The sequence below is a fragment of the Aricia agestis genome, chromosome 1 (assembly GCF_905147365.1).
Source record: "Aricia agestis chromosome 1, ilAriAges1.1, whole genome shotgun sequence".
Lineage (NCBI taxonomy): Eukaryota > Metazoa > Arthropoda > Insecta > Lepidoptera > Lycaenidae > Aricia > Aricia agestis.
The window spans coordinates 27,248,329-27,272,984 of record NC_056406.1 but is presented as its reverse complement, the minus strand read 5'-3'; the positions used below and the strand labels follow the sequence as shown (position 1 = coordinate 27,272,984).

At 38.7% G+C, this 24,656-nt stretch overlaps 1 protein-coding gene and 1 long non-coding RNA gene across 2 annotated transcripts; one reads left to right on the top strand and one right to left on the bottom strand.

Annotated features, from left to right (window-relative positions):
* Nucleotides 1–53: 53 nt before the first annotated feature.
* Nucleotides 54–15,332, top strand: LOC121732116. Its single transcript, XR_006036324.1, has 3 exons — nt 54–64; nt 5,808–5,810; nt 15,231–15,332. It is a non-coding gene; the product is annotated as an uncharacterized LOC121732116 (long non-coding RNA).
* LOC121732098 (sodium/potassium-transporting ATPase subunit beta-2-like) lies at nt 11,288–19,109 on the bottom strand. Its single transcript, XM_042121891.1, has 7 exons — nt 18,930–19,109; nt 14,588–14,638; nt 13,686–13,805; nt 13,014–13,192; nt 12,756–12,842; nt 12,160–12,388; nt 11,288–11,759 (listed from the first exon to the last, which is right to left on the bottom strand). The coding sequence occupies exons 1-7, from the start codon at nt 18,991–18,993 to the stop codon at nt 11,656–11,658; spliced, it is 834 nt and encodes a 277-aa protein (XP_041977825.1). The 5' UTR covers nt 18,994–19,109; the 3' UTR covers nt 11,288–11,655.
* Between the last annotated feature and the right edge of the window lie 5,547 nt (nt 19,110–24,656).

Here is a 24,656-nt window from a genome sequence, read left to right as displayed (position 1 = left end):
AGGTTCGCGTCTGGATGTTTCTTGCTTCGACTGGGTTCTGCGGTGTGCTCTTCTCTCGGGCATGGTGCTCGTCAGTTACTGCGACCACACCTATGTCTTATTCCGAGAGAAGACCTTCGAGGAGGCTGTGCGGCTGGCTGAGGTGGGAGCATCCCTCATTGTCAGCCGCATAGAGTGGCTTGGGCTCCGGGTACGCCTAAGCAAGCCCGAAACCCTACTCTTCCGCGGACCCGGGAGGAGAGGTCCCCCACCCGGAGCACATCTCCTTATCGGAGAGATGGAGGTCAGGATGAAATACGCTTAAATGTCTTGGACTCATCCTGGACGGGAGGTGGACCTTCGGCCCACATTTCCAACAGTTGGGACCGAAGGTCGTGAGGGCGGCGTCATCGCTGGGCCGGCCTCTGCCTAATATAGGAGGGCCCAGCAAAGCCTGCAAGCGGCTATACTCCGGAGTCTGTCGGAGTATAGCCCTTTACGGTGCCTCAATTTGGGCAGATTCCCTCACCGCTCGTAAGAATATATGAGAGGCCCAGCTGCGAAGAGCGCAGCGGGTCTTTGCGGTGAGGGTCCTGGGCGGCTGCCACTGCCCTGGTAGAAAACCCGGCGTGGGAGCTTGTTGCGACGGTCTCTGCCGAGTTGCACCTCCTCGTTTCAGAGAGGTCACGGGGCGAAGACCTACATTGGGAGGAGCTCCGGCGGGTCCGAAAGCTGGAATAGCAGTGGCTGTTGAGGAGGTGGGGTGAGGGCCTGGCACAGGCCCAGTACGGTTAACGTACTGCTCAAGGTCTGCATCCAGTTCTTGCGGCGCCGCAAGAGAAAACCCCTCACCTTCCGCCTTGCGCAGGTACTCACTGGACACGGATGTTTCGGTGCGTACTTGTGTAATGTCGCCAACGTCAGCCTGCCATGAGTGCGGTGCTGCGGAGGACACGGCCCGGTAGGGGACTCCGGGTCAGAATGGGAACCTGACCAACTTAGCTAGTCCTGGCGCCGAGGGTAATGCTTCAGTTTTTTATTATACGTGGGAGAGCCATGCTTCGGCACGAATGGGCCGGCTCGACCGGAGAAATACCACGTTCTCACAGAAAACCGGCGTGAAACAGCGCTTGCGCTGTGTTTCGCCGAGTGAGTGAGTTTACCGGAGGCCCAATTCCCTTCCCTATCCTCCCCTATTCCCTTCCCTTCCCATCCCTACCCTCCCCTATTACCCTATTCCCTCTTAAAGGGCCGGCAACGCACCTGCAGCTCTTCTGATGCTGCGAGTGTCCATGGGCGACGGAAGTTGCTTTCTATCAGGTGACCCGTTTGCTCGTTTGCCCCCTTCTTTCATAAAAAAAAAGTTTGCCAAAGCGTTCCCTTATTTTGGAGGAAGTCCGGTCGTGGAGGGAGTCCTGTGTTAGACATATCCAGGACATCCCTCCGTATACGGCTGAAGACAAACCGCAGGTGGTTTTAGTGGGTAATAGTCCCACATACCCCCGGGGTGCTTCAGCTTAACTGAGGTACATCCCCAACCCGGGGCACCCATGATGGGTTGCCCTGCCCATCAAAAAAAGGCCCACTCTGCTTTCACTACACTTGATTAAGCTTCATTTATGACACGAATAAACGTGCATTGATACAATAGTGTTAAGAATACAGCAACAAACTCGTTTTCTCAAATTGACGCTCGCGCATCAACTAAAAGGCGTTAAGAACGGCGTATAGGGAGCGCTGGCGAAGGTATCATAGACGGGCAGGAGAAAGATGAAATGGCGTTACTTATCTCTGTACACATAACTCAACTATATTCGTTGGTTGTAAGTATAGGTTTAAGATTAAAATGATGTGTTTAAAATGTAATAACTTCTTCATACCTATGAAATAAATATGAAATAAATTGTCGTATCTATAAAAGTACACAACATTTCCCGCAGCGAAATTGTCGTATCCTTGAGAATGTTGTATTTTAGGTGACAGAAATGTCGTAACTCATTCAAATCAAACTCGAGCGTTAAAAAACCTGTGTCGTATCTTTTTCGAATTTCTCACGCATTGCCGTATCTATTTTTTATCCAAAAATTGCAGTTTTTCGTCTAGTTACGACAATTTTTTTAAGGTCTGTGCTAAAAGGCGGGAAAAATCCATGGTCGTATTTTTACTAGAATTTATCGTAGAAAGACGAGCTATATAGACCATTCGACGCAGAATTTTTTATACAACAATCAATTAAAAAGTGATTTTGGCCAAAATTCAAGTTACGCCACTTCCGCTTTCACCCGTCGATATTAGGTTGGGGAAAAAGTTTCTTCGCATTTTATATAAAAATTCAAAAAGTTTTTTTATAAAGTTTATGTACAACTGACTAAAGTAAATAGGTGTCGTTTTGTTCGATAACTTTTTGCCATCTTGTTGGTAGGGACATGATCCCATTGCTATAAAAATTTTGGGGTTTCTGATGAAAAAACTGCGACAAGTGGTTTTGGCAGTCCTCTTGTGATGTCAACCTGACACTGCCTAAAGAATACTGCAGCGACCGAAACAGGTGGAAATCTGAAGGTGCAAGTTCAGGACTATACAGCGGATGCATTAACACCTCCCAGCCAAACTCCCGTAATTTTTGCTGAGTGGCTAAAATGGTGAAAAACCACACCCCTTCTGTTGATTTTATTCCGGCCGCTTTCTCTCAACTTCTTGCTTTAATCTCATCAGTTGTTAGCAGTACAGTTCAGAATCGATGGTCCTGCCTGGCAGTAACAGCTCATAACGAATAATACCCTTCCATTCCCACCACACACACAGCATGACCTTGTTGCGAGTTAACCCGAGTTTCGCCACAGTCTATGAAGCCTGACCGGCCTTTGACTACGATCTTTTTCGCACGTTCTTGTCGTACGTGATCCACTTTTCATCACCTTCTTCAAAAATGGTTCGGTTTTATTACGTCGTAATAAATAATCACAAATGAGTACACGGTTCATTAGGTTTCTTTCAGTGAGCTCATGAGGCACCCAAATACCCAGCTTTTTTCAAATGCGCCAAAACCGTTTTGTTGTCAATCCTCAGTTCTTCAGCTACATCGTAACTGAAGAACTGGGGATTGACCAAAAATAGGCTAAAAATTGTGTTTTTTGTATGGGAGCCCTTATATGTACCGTTAATTTTTTATTTTATTTTAATATTATTATTAAATATTAACGTACACGTATAACAAAAGAATGTGTGAAAATTTCAAGTGCCTACCTCTTGCCATTATTGATATAGAGCGAAAAAGCCGAAAATATTATATTTGTTGTATGGGAGCCCCTCGTAAATATTAATCTATAATACTAATATTATAATTGGGAAGAGTTTGTTTGTTTGTTTGTTTGAACGCGCTAATCTCAGGAACTACTGGTCCGATTTGAAAAATTCTTTCAGTGTTAGATAGCCCATTTATCGAAGAAGGCTATAGGCTATATTTTCTCGCGCTGATATTAACAGGAGCGAAGAAATAGAGGAAAGTGTAGAAAAAACGGGGGGAAATTATTTGAAAGGGCTTATTCGAACGCGCTAATCTCAGAAACTACTAGTGCGATTTGAAAAATTATTTCAGTGTTAGATAGCCTACTTATCGATTATTATAAAACTTAATTACATTGTCTTTCCCGAGCCCGTGTTGCAGACCGTGGGAAAATTGCCGCTTTTATCTGTCCATTGTAAATATTTGTCCAGTGTTTATATTTCATGTATGTGTTTGTTGTTATGTTTACAAGATATACTTATAAGTTATAAGAGAGTGCCGTTTGTGGGATCACAGACTGACAGGGGGCCACGGAAGATCAGGCGCCACGGCTTGCCGCGGTCGATGCCTGAGTGGATTACCCCTTTAAACATGCGGTGTGTGCATTGCACAGTCATAGCCGAGTTTAATTTTAAGTAGGTAGTTAAATGTTGTATGCGTCATGTCAATTTACTTGAATTCCTTGTTTTATTGTTATTTAACTCTGGCTGTGTTCTGTCCCTTTCACATGTTTAATAAAGTTATTTTTATTTTTTTTTTTTATCGAGAAAGGCTATAGGCTATATTTTATCACGCTAAGACTAATAGGAGCGAAGAAGGAATGTGTGGAAAAAACGGGGGAAATTATTTGAAAGGGTTTACCTCACGAACTACTGGACCATTTTTCTGTTATTTGGCACAGATAAGAAGTAGACCACGTGAAGGATCATAGGCTATTTTTTGTGGACTAATTTGTTTGTGAAATATATAATTTACGCGGGCGAAGCTGCGCGGAACGTCATATTTCACGTGGTCACGACATCACGCGTAAACGGCCATTTTGCTGAAATTTGGTAACTATAAAGATACTTTCAGTCCCGAAAAAGAACATAGGATACATTTTGTCCCGGAAAAAATTACGGTTACTGCACAATATACTTTTATGATTTGCGCGTAAATTATTCAAGCTGTTTTGATGGAATTTGGTATGGAGATACTTTGAGTCTCGGGAAAGGACAAGGAATATTAATTTTGTCTCGGAAAATGTACGGTTCCCGCACAATAAACTTTTATGATTATCGCCTAAACTATTCAATCTATTTTGATGAAATTTGGTATGGCAATACTTTCAGTCTCGGGAAAGGACAAGGGAGACTTTTTATCCCGGAAAATATACGGTTCCCGCACGATAAACTTTTATGATTCTCGCCTAAACTATTTAATAATCTATTTCGTTGGGCATGGAGATTGGTGATAGGGCTGGACTAATTTGAATCTGGGACAATGAATGTTTTTTGTCCCGGAAAAATGTGCGGTCCCCACACAATATACTTTTCTGATTTTCGCGTAAACGACTCAATCACTGTACGGGAACAACTATATAATAAAGTCCACGCGGACGAAGTCGCGGGCAAAAGCTAGTTTGTTTATAATTGTAAAAATCACGTCTTGTAGGTGAAAGTAATAATTTCATCAGTATTATAACTAGGTGGAAAGAAAACAAGTTATGTAATTATAGGTAAAACGGCGTAATTTTATTAATTATATCTTGAAATTGACGAGGGCTTAAAAGATAAACAATATTAATTATGTAACACTACTAGAAGATAGACTAAAATAAAATTTAAACACAAAATCTGACGAATCACTGAAAAATAATAGCGCCTATTAGGTAATGACTAATTACGTAATAATAATCACAATAAACAATAATATCAGTTGAGTAGGAAGATTATTTATAATTTAATAGAAAGTAATAACTAATAATAATAATTTACTTATGACGTCATCTTTTAAAAAAGTTTAGTACAGTAGGATGACAACTTTACCTTACAAAATAAATAATTATTATATTGTAAGTAGGTACATAATAATCTTATATATAAAAATGGATTTCCAAATGTATTAGTCGCGCTAAAACTCGAAAACGGCTGATTTTAGTCTTAAAATATTCGTAGAAGTTCAGGGAAGGTTTTAAGGTGACACGAAGTTCACCGGGACAGCTAGTAATATTATAGTTCATACGTAAGCCATGATATTATTATAATAGAAATTTAAGTAGGTAAACAGTAAGAAACATAATACTTTACTAATTGTCTAAAGCAGAGAGTCTTTGGTTGGGGTGACTATTCGTAAGGCCAGTTACCTTTAGAACGTCTTGTACTACGAGTATTATCAGCTATTCTGTGCTTTAGACCAAAATATAAGTAAGTATATATTCTATTACCGTTAGACTGCAGAATACGTTCATGTTCACATTAACTAGATAATCTGCAGATTGCCTGATACCATCTGGTAAAGTGTGAAATTTAAATCAAAAAGCTAACTTTTGCACTTTACCTAGTTAGTTTGCATAGTAACGAATGGTACATCGTTAAATTGCGGAAGACAGTGAACTAAACATATTTTTTGTTACGCTCCTTCGCTGGGAGTTGGGACTACGCCCCTCTGTTCCTATTCCTATGTTCGATGATTAATTGATCCGTTATATTTTATCAGTGGAGTAACATTGTAGCTTTAAAATTGGATATTTCATTCCTTTCTTGTTTTTTATGGCGCTTTGGCTATACTGGCTATACAGGGTGTAACAAAACTAAGTGAATAATACTTAAGGGTGTGTATGGGTCCCCTATATAAAGTTCACTGTAAAAGTAACGCTGTCACAGCGCTGAAAGAGTAACTTTTTTTCACCTTTGTATGGAAAAATTCGTGACATACAAAACAAATTAAATTTTGCTCTTTCAGCGCTGCTAATTTCACAGCGAAGTGTATACAAATTATAACGTGTAACAAAACTAAGTGATAATAGCTTAGGGCGGCTAAGGCTTCTTACAGACGAACGGCACGTGTCGGCGGCAGTCGACGGCAGTCGACGGCAGCCGACGGCAGCCGTTGACAGTTTATGACGCTTGCAGGACGCCTACCACGACCTTTCCTAAAACTATCATGTTTTCAGAACACTTTGTTGTAAGATTACAATAACATTACCGTACTCACTTTTTAAATATAATTTTACTAAAAACCAGTAAAAAATGCAAAATATAGTTAAATCTGATGTGAAATATAACTTTTTAAGATCGCTAGCTTGACGTTAAAGTAATATATTGCTTATCTGTCAAACGGTGTCGCTTAGTAGAGGTGGTGGTAGGCCCCCCCAGTTGTGACATACCGCCTAAAGATATGCGGCCAGGTCGGTATCATACGCAACAGACGTCTTGCATCAAACGGATATTTTTTTCACAGTACGTCCGTTGAATCGGCAGCGTACGAATTACCGACTAGCCTAGTAAATGAATGCTCAAAAGGAGTGTGTGAATGGAAAAGTCGAAAGCAGAAATTTTGGCTTAGGAACTTTGTTTGGACTTTGAAGACAAACATCGAATCGAAAACGAGTAATCCGTACGCTGCCGATATAGTGGACGGACTGTAGAAAAATTATCCGTTTGATGCGAGACGTTTCTTGCGTACGATACCGACCTGTGAACGCTTACCTTTACGCGGTACGTCACAACTGCAAGCGTGATAAACTGTCGACGGCTACCGTCGACTGCCGCCGACACGTGCCGTCGTCTGCCGTCGACTGCCGCCGACGTGTGTCGCCGACACGTGCCGTTCGTCTGTAAGCGCTCTTAGGGTATGCATGTGACCCTAATATAGAGTTCACCGTCAAAATAGCAACGCTAAAAGAGCAAAATTGTTTTTGTGATTTGTATGAGCAAAGCGCCCCCGCGTCATGAATTTTTCCATACAAAAGTTAGAAAAAAGTTGCTCTATCAGTGCTGCCACTTTCAAAGTGAACTCTATGTAGGGGACCCACATACCCCAAAAGTGTTATCACTAAGTTTTGTAACAACCTATATAAGGTGTACATATTACACACCCTTAAGACGTATTATTATTTATCACTTACTTTTGTTACACTTTGTATAACCATGACTTGACAACTTAGTGATAACACTTTTGGGGTATGTGGGTCCCCTACATAGAGTTCACTTTGAAAGTGGCAGCACTGATAGAGCAACTTTTTTCTAACTTTTGTATGGAAAAATTCATGACGCGGGGGCGCTTTGCTCATACAAATCACAAAAACAATTTTGCTCTTTTAGCGTTGCTATTTTGACGGTGAACTCTATATTAGGGTCACATGCATACCCTAAGAGCGCTTACAGACGAACGGCACGTGTCGGCGACACACGTCGGCGGCAGTCGACGGCAGACGACGGCACGTGTCGGCGGCAGTCGACGGTAGCCGTCGACAGTTTATCACGCTTGCAGTTGTGACGTACCGCGTAAAGGTAAGCGTTCACAGGTCGGTATCGTACGCAAGAAACGTCTCGCATCAAACTGATAATTTTTCTACAGTCCGTCCACTATATCGGCAGCGTACGGATTACTCGTTTTCGATTCGATGTTTGTCTTCAAAGTCCAAACAAAGTTCCTAAGCCAAAATTTCTGCTTTCGACTTTTCCATTCACACACTCCTTTTGAGCATTCATTTACTAGGCTAGTCGGTAATTCGTACGCTGCCGATTCAACGGACGTACTGTGAAAAAAATATCCGTTTGATGCAAGACGTCTGTTGCGTATGATACCGACCTGGCCGCATATCTTTAGGCGGTATGTCACAACTGGGGGGGCCTACCACCACCTCTACTAAGCGACACCGTTTGACAGATAAGCAATATATTACTTTAACGTCAAGCTAGCGATCTTAAAAAGTTATATTTCACATCAGATTTAACTATATTTTGCATTTTTTACTGGTTTTTAGTAAAATTATATTTAAAAAGTGAGTACGGTAATGTTATTGTAATCTTACAACAAAGTGTTCTGAAAACATGATAGTTTTAGGAAAGGTCGTGGTAGGCGTCCTGCAAGCGTCATAAACTGTCAACGGCTGCCGTCGGCTGCCGTCGACTGCCGTCGACTGCCGCCGACACGTGCCGTTCGTCTGTAAGAAGCCTTAGCCGCCCTAAGCTATTATCACTTAGTTTTGTTACACGTTATAATTTGTATACACTTCGCTGTGAAATTAGCAGCGCTGAAAGAGCAAAATTTAATTTGTTTTGTATGTCACGAATTTTTCCATACAAAGGTGAAAAAAAGTTACTCTTTCAGCGCTGTGACAGCGTTACTTTTACAGTGAACTTTATATAGGGGACCCATACACACCCTTAAGTATTATTCACTTAGTTTTGTTACACCCTGTATAGCCAGTATAGCCAAAGCGCCATAAAAAACAAGAAAGGAATGAAATATCCAATTTTAAAGCTACAATGTTACTCCACTGATAAAATATAACGGATCAATTAATCATCGAACATAGGAATAGGAACAGAGGGGCGTAGTCCCAACTCCCAGCGAAGGAGCGTAACAAAAAATATGTTTAGTTCACTGTCTTCCGCAATTTAACGATGTACCATTCGTTACTATGCAAACTAACTAGGTAAAGTGCAAAAGTTAGCTTTTTGATTTAAATTTCACACTTTACCAGATGGTATCAGGCAATCTGCAGATTATCTAGTTAATGTGAACATGAACGTATTCTGCAGTCTAACGGTAATAGAATATATACTTACTTATATTTTGGTCTAAAGCACAGAATAGCTGATAATACTCGTAGTACAAGACGTTCTAAAGGTAACTGGCCTTACGAATAGTCACCCCAACCAAAGACTCTCTGCTTTAGACAATTAGTAAAGTATTATGTTTCTTACTGTTTACCTACTTAAATTTCTATTATAATAATATCATGGCTTACGTATGAATTATAATATTACTAGCTGTCCCGGTGAACTTCGTGTTACCTTAAAACCTTCCCTGAACTTCTACGAATATTTTAAGACTAAAATCAGCCGTTTTCGAGTTTTAGCGCGACTAATACATTTGGAAATCCATTTTTATATATAAGATTATTATGTACCTGCTTACAATATAATAATTTTATCAGTGGAGTTTTACCTGAAACTTAATACTTATTATTCCTTTGTTTATGTCCAAAAATTATATTTAAAGAATTCCTTACAACTAAATTACATTTGTAATTCAAACAAGTACCTGTTTTATGCAATTTACCGTATGCATGGTCGTTATACAGAAGATTACCTAGGTAATCTGTAGATTATCTCGTTAATGTAAGAATATAATAAACTTTTTGCACTTAAACTGACTCACCCAGTTAATCTGTAGAATACCTTGTTAATCTGCAGTCTAACTGGTTTACGCGCATTAGCGGTAACATATCTATTACTTATTATTTATTATTTATAACAAAGCCCTTATTCTGATGTAGGCGGTGAATAAAAATATGTAAGTACCTATATTAAACATAAAAAAATATTATAATTAAGAATAGAATATTTTAATTTCTAGATAAGTACCAATAAATATTCCTAACATAAACCTTTTTAGGGTTCCGTATCCAAAGGGTAAAAACGAGACCCTATTACTAAGACTTCTATGTCTGTCCGTCTGTTTGTTTGTCTCCAGACTGTAACTCAGAAACGGTAATAAGTAGCTAGAGAGTTGAAATTTCTACAGATTATGTATTTCTGTTGCCGATATAGAAACAAATACCAAAAACAAAATAAATTAAATATTTACCTAAAAGGGGCTCTCATACAACAAAGGTGATTTTCTTGCAATTTCTTGCTCGATATCAATGATGGCAACAAGTAGGCACCTGAAATATTCACAAAATACTCAATTACTGTATAATTAATAATTATAGGTACTTTAATAATAAATAATAAAATTTAAATATAAGAAATAATTATGGGTGCCTCCCGTACAAGAAGCACAATTTTTAAGTATTTTTATTCTATAGGTAACGGTAGATACGGAACCCTTCGTGCGCGAGTCCAACTCGCACTTGGCCGATTTTTTAAATAACGATACTTCCAATCATACATCTAACATCGACACACTTTATTATAATTTTAAAATACAAAATATTATTGTTTAATTTCTAACTTAAGTAATTATTTTTATCAATATGTAAAATAAGTCAGCACAAAATCGATCCAAGAGTATCTAAGCAGTTACAATATTGTGAATGTATTTATGTTTAAAAATTATGTTATATTCAAATTCAAATACCTACAGTAAATGGTTCGATTAATATTATCATGATGATTGATGATTCATTCGATTGATAAATATGAAGAGCTCTAAAGAACTCTTAATGACTGCAATCTACGGACCACGGTCCAATGCGAGACACGTGTCTGGCTGGATACACCTGCCAGACTGGCAAAACTTTGGCCACATTACACAATTAAAAATACCAATTGGTCACAAAACATGTAGGTAGCTAATACAAATTAAGCTACATACAGCCCCTAGCCAATTTCGCTTCTTTATACAGAGTGTGACAAAACCTACAGTAGGTTGAGTACGTGTTCCTCGTAGAGAGTTCTCTGTGACAGTAGCAGCGCTGAAAGACCGACTTTTTTTTCACTTTTGTATGCAGAAACTCGTGACGCCGCACTGGGACGCTTGTCCATGAGTCGAAACTCGAATGTCGACTTTATTTTAACGAACGCTTATGACTTATGTCAATTTCATACATTTTGATCGGCGATTCTATAAAAAAGCTATAAAGAAAACGTCTTGGCTAAAGGGTCTGTATTAAGTAAACATCCAACTAATTACATACTTTTCTTATCAACTATTTATTACATAACTTAACTTAATTTGAGATTTAAACATAATAATTCTGCATTTTATGTAGTACGTAAGAAAAAATATACAATGAAGAATCATAAATTAATAATATTGAAGTCTCATAAAATAATTCCATAACTAGGTATTAACTAACACTCACCTCACGCCATATTATTATGCCATTATAGAAAAAAATAACAAATAGCATAATGTAATCTCAGTTGGCTTCAGTACCAAAAAAATATTCAATTTCTAAACATAATATTTACATTCACTCAGTATTCAGCATTCAGCGGCTCCTACACACCAACAACAACAAGCGAACATGCGCGCACGACCACAACATTGACCTCCCTGTTCAAGCAGGCAACTACTTTGTGTAGGCACAGATGAATGTATCTTCACAGTTCACGGGTACAGTCGGGTACAGACCTAACCCGTACAACATAACTTTAGACTTTATTGCCATAGAAATAGGATCTAAATGACAACGGCCCTTATGATCTACTGGAGTCTTCCAGAAGGTTCTACTCGACGTAGAGTTCGAAGCGCGCGCGGCCGACGCGGCTCGACTTGTCGTACACGATGTCGCGCGTCCAGATGCGACATTCCACGTTGATCACCACACCACCTGAAAACGTTTCCATAAATTAAGTTCTTACGAATCTATCGAACAGGGTTAACGCGATAATTTCTTATCTCATGAATTAGACGTCCGCAGAACGTATGAAGCCACATTTTAGCAGGACGTCCATTGTAGAACATAGATTTATACCACTTTATTATGACCGCGAGGAGGAGGAGGAGGAGGATAGGTCGTAGTGGCATATCCTGTAGAACGCATACGTTCTAATGAAAGGATCTGCCATGTAGGTACTATCAGAGAAGGCATTCATAGGCAGATGGCAAACCTATTTAATTTGGTCGCTTTTATATCAAACCCAGGTCACAACTTACATTGAATCGACATAACTCGACCAAGATGGTACCTAAATAATCACTTCAGTCCACGCTAGACATCGGATACTCACGGCGCGGATTCTCGAAGAACACAGCCAGCAGCGGCGCGGGGGTGAGGTCGGGGAGGTGGCGGGTGTTGCGGGGGATGCGGTCGGCGGTGTGCAGGCGGTTGGTGGGGAAGCCGGGGGGCAGCGCGCCCGGGATGTACTGGATGGGCCCGATGTTCTCCTCGTCCGAGCTGAACTCGCCGTTGCAGGACACCCACACGTAGTCGCCGTAGCGGTGCGCGGGGTATTGTTGCTGGGAAGGCATAAAACAGAATATTACCCGAGTACTGACATGGCATCATATTGTTACATATGTTTGGTCTAATCATTCGTGAACTCGTGATATTACGGTACGTGGGTGGACTATGGAGGGCCACGCTATCGAATAATCACTTATATTATATAGGTATTTTGCTCATATTCCGCAATATTTTGTTTTTGCGTCGCACAAAATCACTATTTATTTAACTTTAACTTTACTTATAGCTCTTCCAAATGGCCGTACAAGAAGGCCGTATAGCCTCCAAACGAAGCAATATGATATTCTGTCGTTCATAATATCAAAATTCTAAAAATAATTTGGTACAAAATTACAAAATATTAGTTTTGAATATCCTCACCATGGCCATCTTAAGGTAGTTGGGCATGTCCTGCGGGATCGCCATGGGCACCGACACGTTGTACGGCTCCGGGACCCAGTAGTGGATCTGTATATTATGAGAATTAACTATTTAATTAACTATTTAACATTGCAAAAAAGCTTGTGGAGAGCCGGAAAGGTTTTTTTTAAATATATGCTTTGACAGTCTTTAAATTATAAACACATTGTTTGCCCATTATTAATTGTTAAAAAATCCATCGGCCTTCAAAGTACTTACGTTGTTCAGTCTAAGAAAGACGCAGGGCTTGCCGAGGCCAAAGCCGTAGAAGTTGTCGGCATTGCAGGGCGCCCACATGTTGAGCGCGCGCTCGCAGTTGGGCGCCGGCATCCGCTGGTCGTGGCGGTGGATGGAGCAGGGCGCGCGTGGCGGGTCATCCGGCACGGTGGTCTCATACGCTGAAATAGAGGAACATTACCATCGTACCATTCTGTTATTTCAGCTATAGGTATTCCTTGAAAGAACTCAAAGCGTTGCGGGAAGAAAACGCGTACGCGTGAGTTCGGCGCAGTTCTGCACCCGTTACTCAGCTTCCGATTTCTCGGAGCTCGCACGCGGAGTATTAATTATAGCCTTCCTCGATAGGGAAACATTTGCTATGATTTCAGGGTAAATGTCAATAGTTGATTTGAGGGGCCGTCGTTAACTTTTACGACTTGCGAAATGACCGGGTCGATATCCCATCACCCATGACCTATTACTGAAGATACATTCAGACGTCGTGACTCGTGATCACTAGTAGTATTGCTAGTGAGACCACATATGCCTGGCGGTAACGTCTTCTAGAGTCTTATAGGTAGAAAATTGAATGGTTTAGGAATCGTTCAACGGCTTTGGCATAGATCACGACGACTTTTAAAATCTCTAGCTAATTACAAAACAGGTTGGTACCGAGAAGGAAGTCGCTGATACGCTTGTACCAGACGTGCCAGCTGCCGGGGTCGCTGGCGCGGAAGTGGATCAGCGGCTGCTCATAGTTGTACTCGCTCGACTGCGGCCACACCTCCAACACTGGAAACGAACATGTTTATACGAAACTGTTGAACTATCAAAGAAGTTGATTCATATTTCATAGGCAGATGTTGGACGTAATTTATACGGAATGTCGACGATTAACATTGACTCGACATAACCAGATCAAATAGCGTAGGTCCGTCATCTGTTCATAAGTTAATTTCTATGATCCACCAATACCTATGCTTAGCATGGCCACCTAGGTTTCTTTCTACGGTAAAATAGACCACCAGATTAGTAAAGGAAGCCTGTGTTTTTTGATCTTCTGCGTTTCTATTGCGGCCCCACTAAGCATGTAACTACACCGTATGGATATAAGCTGCTTTTATATGCGGCGCGGCGGCGCGAACGCACAGTTTGGACTTTGGCGGCTACACCGCGAAATGACGGGCAAATATTATACTTATGTAAATAACAGCGCGACCGCGCCGCTATTTAAATAAATCGTTACATAGTACCTACCATAGTACATTATTTGCTTGTAATCTCGCGGTTTAGCCGCCAGACCGAGCGTTCAGGCACACGCATATATAAATCCAGCCTAAGTACATAATTCTCCTTGCCCTATATTAGGTATATTATGTCGATATAAGCAAAAGTCTTGGCACGGTGACTGGTTCAGAGATTTATCTGACAATGTTTGTCTTAGCTTATGGAGAATTGAGAGATGTTTCTTCTAGAGCGCTGTACATAATAATAGTAATTGTTACTTAAATATGAACAAAATTAATAATTCACATTCCTTTTAAACAAACATTACGAAACATAATACGACTTACCGACATATCGATAGGGCAGGAATAGGGCTAGCAGTAGCCCAGTAATGCCGCCTGTAAAGAAAATTAATAGACTATAGAAAATGTGCCTAAGTAGTAAGTACATAATTAGGGCATGGCGGTATTGGGAATTTTTGCAATACCGGTATAATACCGGTATTGATTTTTCAAAAACCGGTTTTCCGGTATTTTTACGGTATTTATCAAAAAAACGCTAAATCCCTTATAATTTAATCGAATAAACAAAAAAAACTTTAAAATCAACTTGTTTATTTAAAGTTTAACAGTGTTTTGTTCCTTACACTAAACAAATAACTAAAAAAATCTTCCCATAAGTATATTTAACCAACAATTTAAACATTAAAAAAGCGACTATCATCTCATCTTCTCATCTATTATTATGTATATAAAACTCAAAAGTGACTGACTGATTGACATAGTGATCTATCAACGCACAGCCCAAACCACTGGACGGATCGGGCTGAAATTTGGCATGCAGGTAGATGTTATAACGTAGCCATCTGCTAAGAAAGGATTTTGATAAATTCCAACCCCAAGGGGTTCAAATAGGGGATGAAAGTTTATATATAATAATACTTCTTAACGCAAGCGAAGCCGCGAGCAAAAGCTCGTTTACATATATAAGTTTCCAGTGATGGAATCCAGACAGACCCGGAGAAACTGGAAGCAGTTCAAAATTGGCCAACCCCTAAGAACAAAACCGAAGTGCGGGCATTCCTCGGCCTATGCTCATGCTGGCATTTTGTTAAGGGATTCTTGGAGATAGCCAAACCATTACATCGGCTGACATAAGATAAACGACAATTTAGTTGAGATGAGACTTCTGATGATTCTTTTCAGAAACTGAAGAAACATCTGTGTGAAACACCAATCTTGGAGTAACCACAAACTGAAGGTCAGTTTATAGTCAACACGGCTGCAAGCAACACGACCGTCGGAGGGGTGTTAGGTATCTCAAAAACAGGGTGAAAGAGAAGTTGTTATTGCATATTTAAGCAAATCATTATCTAAGCCCTCTGGCTTCTCTCTAGAAACAAGTGTGTGACAAGAAGGGAACTCTTGGCTGTCGTAAAGACGCTACAACATTTCAACAAATATCTCATCGGCAGACAGTTTTTACGGTGAACTGATCATGCAGCCTTGAAGTGGCTACTGCAATTCAAGAATCCTGAAGGTCCTGAAGACGTATGGGAATGCCGACGCACTTTCATGAAGGCCGTGTTCGGAAGGCTGCAAACATTGTGATAAGCAGGAATCTAACGAAGTAACATTAAAGTTAACGAGAACAAGTCCTTTGGGTCTCTGGGAGAATAATGCTATGAGGGAGGCTCAAGAAAGAAATGACGACCATCGGCACATCATCACATGGAAGAAAACTGGAGTGTACTGGGTGCAATGGGACAGTCTGATACTTCAAAACGGAATACTGTACCGAAAATGGGAGAAGACTAACGGCAGATAGTTCCATCTTCAGATAGGTGTCCCAAGAACGTGAGTATCAGATGTTCTTCATGAAATACACAGCATAAGAGTCAGCAGGTCTTTCTCTCCAAATCCTTCGAACCCTAGCACGTAACATTATTATAATAATAAGTGTGACTAAGAAATATGCCAACACAGGACTCACACACACACAGCAAAACTATTATTTTATTAGCAGTTGATTTTGAGTGTATTGGTATACTTTCAATTGTTTCATAAATCATAATATTGTGTTGAAAACACGTGTGCGTATACAAAAATACATAAAAGCTAAAATACCGAAAAACCGGTATTTTTCTCTTTAATACCTATATTTAAAAATGGTCTAAATGGTGCGGTATTACCGGTTTTCCGGTAATACCGATTACCGGTATCCATGCCCTATACATAATATTATCATGACTAGCTGTTGCTCGCAACTTCGTCCGCGTGAATGTATGTTATTATAATCGAGATTTATAAAATGGAACACCCTCTACGACTATTTTATTTCATCTACAGGGTGTAACAAAAATGAGTGCTAATACTTTAGGGTGTGTAGAGAGTTCACTGTGAAAGTAGCAGCGCTGAAAGACCAAAATTTTTTTGCACTTTTGTATGGGGATACTCGTGACGCTCGGACCCTTGCCCATACAAAAGTGAAACATTTTTTTCGTCTTTCAGAGCTGCTACTTTCACAGTGAACTCTCTACAAGGAACACGTACACACCCTAAAGTATTATCACTTATTTTTGTTACACACTGTATACCACACACGAAATTTTTAATTTACATCAAAGACCAAGGAAACTTGAACCAAAGATTAATAATATTCTGTTAAAAAATTTAAAAAAAAATCTGAAAGTGCTTTCTTGGGTACATCAAAGACATTTTTTTCTCCATGATGTTTGCGATGAATGATTTATTTTCCCATAGCGAATAGGTCTCGGAAAATATCGCTTCAGATATATATTTTCCGAGAAAACGTTTATGGATGAATTAGGTTTTCGAATCTTTTTGTGTGTTTTTCCTTCTTATTCGTATCTTAGGGTCAATTCAGACCGCAACACGACGAGGCTTTGTATGGATTTGACAGATTTTATTTGCGTGAGACGTCTTGCGAATCTGTCAAATCCATACAAATTTAGATATACATCTACGCGTCGCGTTGCGGACTGCGGTCTGAATCAACCCCTCTATACTTGCCGTTGGTAATTACGTAATATCAGAACGTTGTATACAAAAATTATACGGCTACGATTAAAACGTCACAATGAACAGACGAACTTTCTTGCTTGGTTCATGACCAGTTTCTGAGTTTTTTAACCGGAGTTTATCTTTTACTATTGCTTTTGATTGGTTAGCGTCAAAAAATTAACCAATCAACAACGCTAGTGAAAAGATAAACTCCTGTCAAAACACCTCAGAAACCCGGCAGCGGTCATTCAAACCAGATCAGTAATTAAGAAAAAAAAACAGAAAAAAAAACCAAAATAATATTATATTTCCTTTTTAACCATTATCGATCCGATTAATCGTTTTCAAAGTTAATCTCAGTATAACAAAATACAATATTGTGATTTCAAACACGTTATTTTTATAATCGAATTTAAATTAGCCTTATTGCAGGAACTGCAATTAAATCCAATAAAGCTAATCCTGAGTCTTGGACATCCTGCAAGCTGTATGGAAGCCAGACAATGTCAGTAACGAGCTTAGGTGCATGCTGAGCTTTCTGACAGGTAACGAATGCTCATCAAACTGTAATTTCTATGTATGTACTTTTGTGGGGACTAGGACAGATAGAGTAACTCTATCTGTCAGATAAGTTGTGGATAGCCTATCTGGCTATTATCAGTAAATTGTGAAACAGACCCTTAATGTTTTGCGCCTATAATAAGATAGCACAACGATCTAATTATTCAATTATTTAAAGATATCCTCATTCCTCAGTCTAGCATCTTACAGCTCAGTGAACTTTTTCCTCCTAATATTTGAATCGTGGGCCTCGCGTTCATCTAACGGCTAGCCCGATGCGGACTGCTACAATTATTGGGTTCTCACGAAAATAAAATGGCGGCACATTTGATCCTCGCGTTGTCCTCGTTGTTATTGTTGCATAACAGTCTAAGATATTTAAAGATTGCACTACATCATTTAATTCAAAGCAATAATATAAAAATATTATTAAAGTGAAGTTATAAAGAGCCTTAACCCTGATATTAAGGTATTAAGCTAGAAAAACGCCATAGGTACTATAATGTAGTCACATTACTAATTACTTAATAAATCAAAATATTCTCTTGGGATGGGGCAAGCCGGCATTGAGGGCATTTTCCTGTGCCCTATAATTGAATAAACACACAAAAGTTTAATAAACTTTTTACAAAATATGTAATCTTGCATATATCTATAAATTACGTTTTAGCAAGCAACACTCAGTAAGGGTCTGTTTCACCACTTCCAGATAAGTGCCGGATAGGCTATCCACCACTTAACTTGACAGAGTATGAAGAATCTGTCAAATAAGTTATGGATAGCCTAGCCGGCACTTTATCAGGAAGTGGTGAAACAGGCCCTAAGTCAATATTAAAATAATAACTTAAGAATATTAATATTGTGCTAATTGTATATTTTTTGCTAACTAACTCAAATTATTTATATTTAAAAAAAATACTAGTATTAATTCTGTTCATATTGCTAATAGTATTGTAGTATTACGGCAATGTCATGGTTTTTATTTCTTTGCTAATTAATCGCAAATTATCTTAAATTATAAGTAGCCTGTATGTTGCAAGCAAATACAAAAATTACTAATTTAATTCAAAGTAAAAAAAAACATTTTCACATAATTCTCACTTACCTAACACGATGAGCACGGCTACAACGATCGCTATGATCTTGATGGTCCTCTTGTCCAGGCCCATGGCGGCTGCTGGGAGCTAGCCGGCTGCTGTCCTGGTGCTGATCGGTTGCTGGTCGAATGCTAGCCGAATGCTAGCCGAATGCTAGCCGAATGCTGGTCGGGAGCTGCGGATGCGTCTCTCGCCGCGGTCGAGCTAGGAATGAGGCGCCGCGCTGGAGACGATAATATGCAGCGAGGGACGGACGATGTACATTGAACGTTGAATGTTACATCGATGCAAATTTTAATTTAAAGTTCAGTCGCCCCTTTTATATATTCAAAATGAACAATTTGAAAAGTAATAAAAATGAAATTAAAGTCCAATAACCGAAATATCGCTTAAGTTGATAAATATTTAATGCACTTTTAGTTTATAACTCATACATTTTACACACAAGTATCAAAAGTTATGAGAGAAGAAAGTTATCATAAATTAATAAACAAAATTTAAGTTATTCTTGAGCTATTTATTAAAACGTGTTAAAGTTTGTATGGTAGTATGGTCACATGTCTCGGCGTTATTTGTTAAGAGCCTATCTGGCTAATTAAGCGACAAATATTTTTGCTAATACTTATTTATTTTTAAAATAACAATAAAAAATTTATAAGGAAATATTCAACTATATAATTATTCGAATCGAGGTATGTAATATGCATTTGATCCCCTTAGCTACAGATTTTTTAAATACAATTTTTGGTCGCGTATGAGCTTTTCGCCCATATCCTTTTTTGCCTCTTTTTTTTATTTTATTTGTTCGTACCATGGTATCAAAGTTTAAATTAGTTCATTTTTATCTAATTTTAGTCCATTATGTCTCCGAACTTTTTATTCTTATCCTAAGTTAGCTATAGACTCGCCATTCTAGCTGCTTGAGTGTCATCACACTCAACCGTCAATGTACTGCACCCTTCTGGGCGATTGGGGGAGCTACGACAGACGGGCGGCCGCGCGGCGCCGCTCCTGTGAGCCGCTGGCGCCGCTCGTTCACCGACTTACCCCGCAGTAAACAAAGAGATCCGAGATACCCTAATCTCAAGGCTGAAAGGTCAAACTAATAATTACGACTTCGAGTTATGTAAGTCAACAAATCACAGATTAAAAGAAAAAACAATTAAGGAATCAATCTTAAGTAAATTAGAATGAAATTTTTAGTTGTATGTATTATATTGTTAAATGTATCATTAGAACATTGCAATGTTTGCTTTCTCAGTATTTGGCCCTATGGCCGCCGAATTATTTAGGTACTGCTCTTGAAGACTACCAACAGCACTTAATACAACGTGTTATCATAAATTAATTTAATAAATTATCTTTAGAAAATATAAATACCTTAGCTGATACAGAATACACAGAGACAGAGGAAAGCAAGCTCACATTTGAATATGACTAAACTAGATGAAGCCTGCAACTGACAAAAGTCTTTCATTGCGCTGAAACAGTACAATTTTCCTGGATGATAAATATAGTCCTTTCCCGAGACTCAAAGTATATCCATACCAAATTTCAGCAAAATCGGTTCAGCGGTTTGATCGTGAAGAGGTAACAAACACTCCTTCGCATTCATAATATCAGTATGGATATTATCCTAAATTTTGAGGTTATGACTTAACCTCAAAATTTCGTAACATTATGCAGATTTGTCAAAATAAACTACAAAACCATTAGGTCTATAATAAACTACTGTACAAAACTATTCCCATCGTAGTACACGAATTACCTTCTGTAAAACTTTATTCTATGATCGCATTGCTTTAGTACTTACTACTCATAGTACTTAGTCATTATAGTACATAGCAGCGTAGACAGCCTAGTGCCACTACGCCGCACCTGTAGAGCCTGCTCTACGTCTAGCTACGCCGTGCTACGACGCGCTACGGCGGGCTACGTAGCTACGCCGCGCCTAGCTTACTCATCACTCAATACTAATTGTTTACAAAGTTTTCGCTTTGTAAAATGCAAGACGATAGAAATTGATACTTGGTGTTTTTATTCTTAGTAGGGTATTTAAATGTCTTTTAGGTTCGTGTAGACCATAAAGTTAATATACCTAGCGGAATAGAGAAACAAAGGCCTGAGCAAGAGAGATGACACTATCAGTAACACTGCGTGGTAAAAAGAGACGTGTAATTCATGACAGCAGCACTGTTTTTTGACGTCCAGTCGTCACGTGCCGCACGTTGACAATTTAATCTCATAAAAATTATGTTCAATCATGCTTGTGTAAGTGTATACGTACACATATTTTTCACACAGATTAAAACCAATTTCGGTTTCGTTTGACAGCTCGAGATTGTTGCTCTATTCCGCTAGGTATATTAACTTTATGGTGTAGAGATAATTTTTATGTACTGTTCTTTTGATAACATAATTTCATAATATTATATTTCACAATTAATTGTAACTGTTTATATTATTTATTTAATAAACTAAAATAATTGTGTAGTAAGCTGGGGATTCTTCAATGAAATCTTGATTTTTATATTTCTTCCACTTATTTATAACAACCATTTCTGTGCCATAAAGGACATGTTTAGGAAGTTGCGCACAAGGTGGTGGCATTTATCCATGGGGATGTATATGGGGCATCAGGTCGGCGACAGAGCGGCGCCGGCCCGCCAGATATTCGCAGTGACGGGGGAGAGGGGAGGAGGGGGGTGGGCAGGGGGGCAGCGGGGAACACGGACCCCTTCGGTTCGGTGTTGGTGCTAAATGAAGATGTACTATTACTATTATAGACTAACGAGTAAAGCATATTTGCATGTCAATGTTTTGGGTTGCTTTTGTTTTTAATTTGAGAAGGAAGATATGTAAATTAAATTTTTAAGATGACACACGAGATTTAAATCTTATCTTACCTTACTAATATTATAAATGTAAAAGTTTGTAAGTTTATATGTTTGTCACTTCTTTACGTCTAAACGGCTGAAGAATTTTGACGGGTATGGAGTTAGCTGATATCGTGGATTAAGAGGGCGACTAACCCAAAAAATCAAACATCGTCCTTCTCTCTTCATACTCACGCCTGTCTTTCATGTGCCAGGTAAAAAAAGACGACGCGGAATCATCGCCAAATTAGTTTTATCTCTCTCTATGATAGAACTTTATACAATGTGTTAAAATATTAACTTAGTTTAATGCATGTTTATGGCAATAAATGAAAAATTCGTGAAAATTAGATGCATCTTTGTGATTTTTTTCTATCGAGAAAATTTTAAGATATCGTGTTTTTGCTCAGATCGAACTCTCGGAAATATAATGTAGTATCTAATTTTAGAAAATGAAACAATTCGGGGCTTATTTTTAAGTAAAAAAATTAATTATAAAATCGACACTTTAGGGTTAGTCGCCCCCTTAACACATAGGTTACGTTTTAATTCGGAAAACAGCGGACGTAGCACCGCGGGGCACAGCTAGTTCAATATAAATAAATTTATTTTATTTTTATTTATTTACTTCTTCAAATCTTACATCTAATTACAATTTTATACTATGATATGCCTAAAAACTCTTGTCGAGTTTGTTAAATAATATAAGGTTTGTTAACTTTATTTACATTTGACGTACCATCAAAACTTGCCTCTGGAATTGGGCAAACACTTGACAGCGCTCCTAAGTTAGCATACACACATAACGCAATAATTGTATGTAACGAATATTAAATATTATGTGTACTGAAAGTATAACATTTAGAATAATATTATACTCATAGTTACGTACACTAGGTATTAAATCTTTCTTTTGTCATCTATAAAATATTTGCACGTACCGGTGGTAGGCACTATGTAGACTTTCTGAGAACATTTGTTTCAAATTTATTCAGAAATAAAACAATTTTTATTTTATTTTATTTATACAGGGTGTAACAAAAATAAGTGATAATACTTTAGGGTGTGTACGTGTTCTTTGTAGAGAGTTCACTGTGAAAGTAGCAGCGCTGAAAGACCAAATTTTTTTTTCACTTTTGTATGGGGAAACTCGTGACGCTCGGGCCCTTGCCCATACAAAAGTGAAAAAAAAATTTCGTCTTTCAGAGCTGCTACTTTCACAGTGAACTCTCTACAAGGAACACGTACACACTCTAAAGTATTATCACTTATTTTTGTTACACACTGTATATTTTAAAATTTTATTAGCTCTGCTAAAATTCGACAACGGCTAAACCTATTTGGCTAATTTTTGTCTTGATATTCGTTGAAGTCCGGAAAAGGTTTACATACATGTGTCTGTCTGTCTGTCACCTCCTCACGCCCAAACCAATAAACGGATTTTGCTGAAATTCGGGATGGAGATACTTTGAGTTCCGGGAAAGGACATAGAATACTTTTATCCTCGAAAAATATACGGCTCCCACGCGATAAACGAACTTTATTAGCACAACAGAGATACAGGTGTCATCTTAATATAATAACAAACGTTAGGGTTGCGCCGCCATATTGTGTCATCGTGTCCCCGAATTGCCTCTTGTAGATTGGTTTATGGTCTATAGTCTATACTATACTATACTCTACACTATAATATGCTTAGCTTATTACCATAGGCATCAGCAAGATTTTGTTATTTTCATATTATTATTTATTACTTTTACTCCTATAACATATATTCTTGAAATATTTTACAACGACATAAATGCACCATCAGAGCTTACGAGTGCTCTTTGCTCAATGAGTTTACAGGATGCAACTTAAAAGATTAATAATACTTTAAAATTCTATAAAAGTTATAGTTTTATTTTATGTTTCCAAGCTAGAATATTAAAAAATTTGCTAACAAATCGTTTTTGTAATCGAATATACCTAATATATTTGTCTCAGTCCTTCTCCTTATTTGCATGTGGTACGAATAGTTTTATACACTCAACATCGTGTCTTCTAGAGCCATCTAGCGGGATACCTTTAGTATCTGTTACGAAAGCGACATCTAGACGTATTGAACCATACCCATTACTTTAACGACACACAATGTAATGTTGGGGTTTGTTTCACCCTCGTTGCACCCTGCTTCTCATCTCATTCCGAATAGTTTGAGGTCGATACTCATATTACACTTCATTGTTTAGTCATGGAGCTATACTCACGGACTAAGTCATTTGACCTTAAGGATAGCTCCATAATTTAGATCAAATGATGTAAAATAAAGAGAATAGCTATTTTTGTCTGCGAAAGGTCCTTAGGGTAAAATTCTGGACTCTGTAAGAAGCTTTACTTTCTGTAATTTTCAAGAAATTATTCAGTATATTGCGTCGACCTTAGAATATTCAAAATATATTTTGAAGTTGTACTATAGTACTAACTATACATTACCAAAATCTTATTTGAATGTTTTCAGTCTGGATTATCTGGGACTGACATATGAGATTATAGCTGGTACAACTATAACTGATCATCGAGTTTATCGTTTCAGTATCTAGGTGGAACTATATTCCAAGAAGACTTAGGCCAAGGTTTTACTATTGTTATAATGCTGGATTTATCTGATCTATTATGCGATGGAGTAGCGGGGCAAGGCCAAAATTTGATGTGGGTTTTGCGAGGGCCCTTATTGTATCTAAACTCGCAAACCCTAAAACAATATTTGTGGTCCAAGGAGCGCGAGGCCCCTTGAACCGCGAGGCCGTGGGCGGTGACCCTCGTCGCCTACGCCTAACGCCGCTACTGAATTGCGATGAGAGGTCACGTCTACTCTGT

Coding starts and splice junctions, on each gene's coding strand:
- LOC121732098 (XM_042121891.1), bottom strand. CDS start 18,993: ATGGGCCTGGACAAGAGGACCATCAAGATCATAGCGATCGTTGTAGCC. Junction 12,843..13,013: donor TCTTTCTTAGACTGAACAAC/GTAAGTACTTTG, acceptor CATAATATACAG/ATCCACTACTGGGTCCCGGA. Junction 11,760..12,159: donor GTTCTTCGAGAATCCGCGCC/GTGAGTATCCGA, acceptor AAACGTTTTCAG/GTGGTGTGGTGATCAACGTG.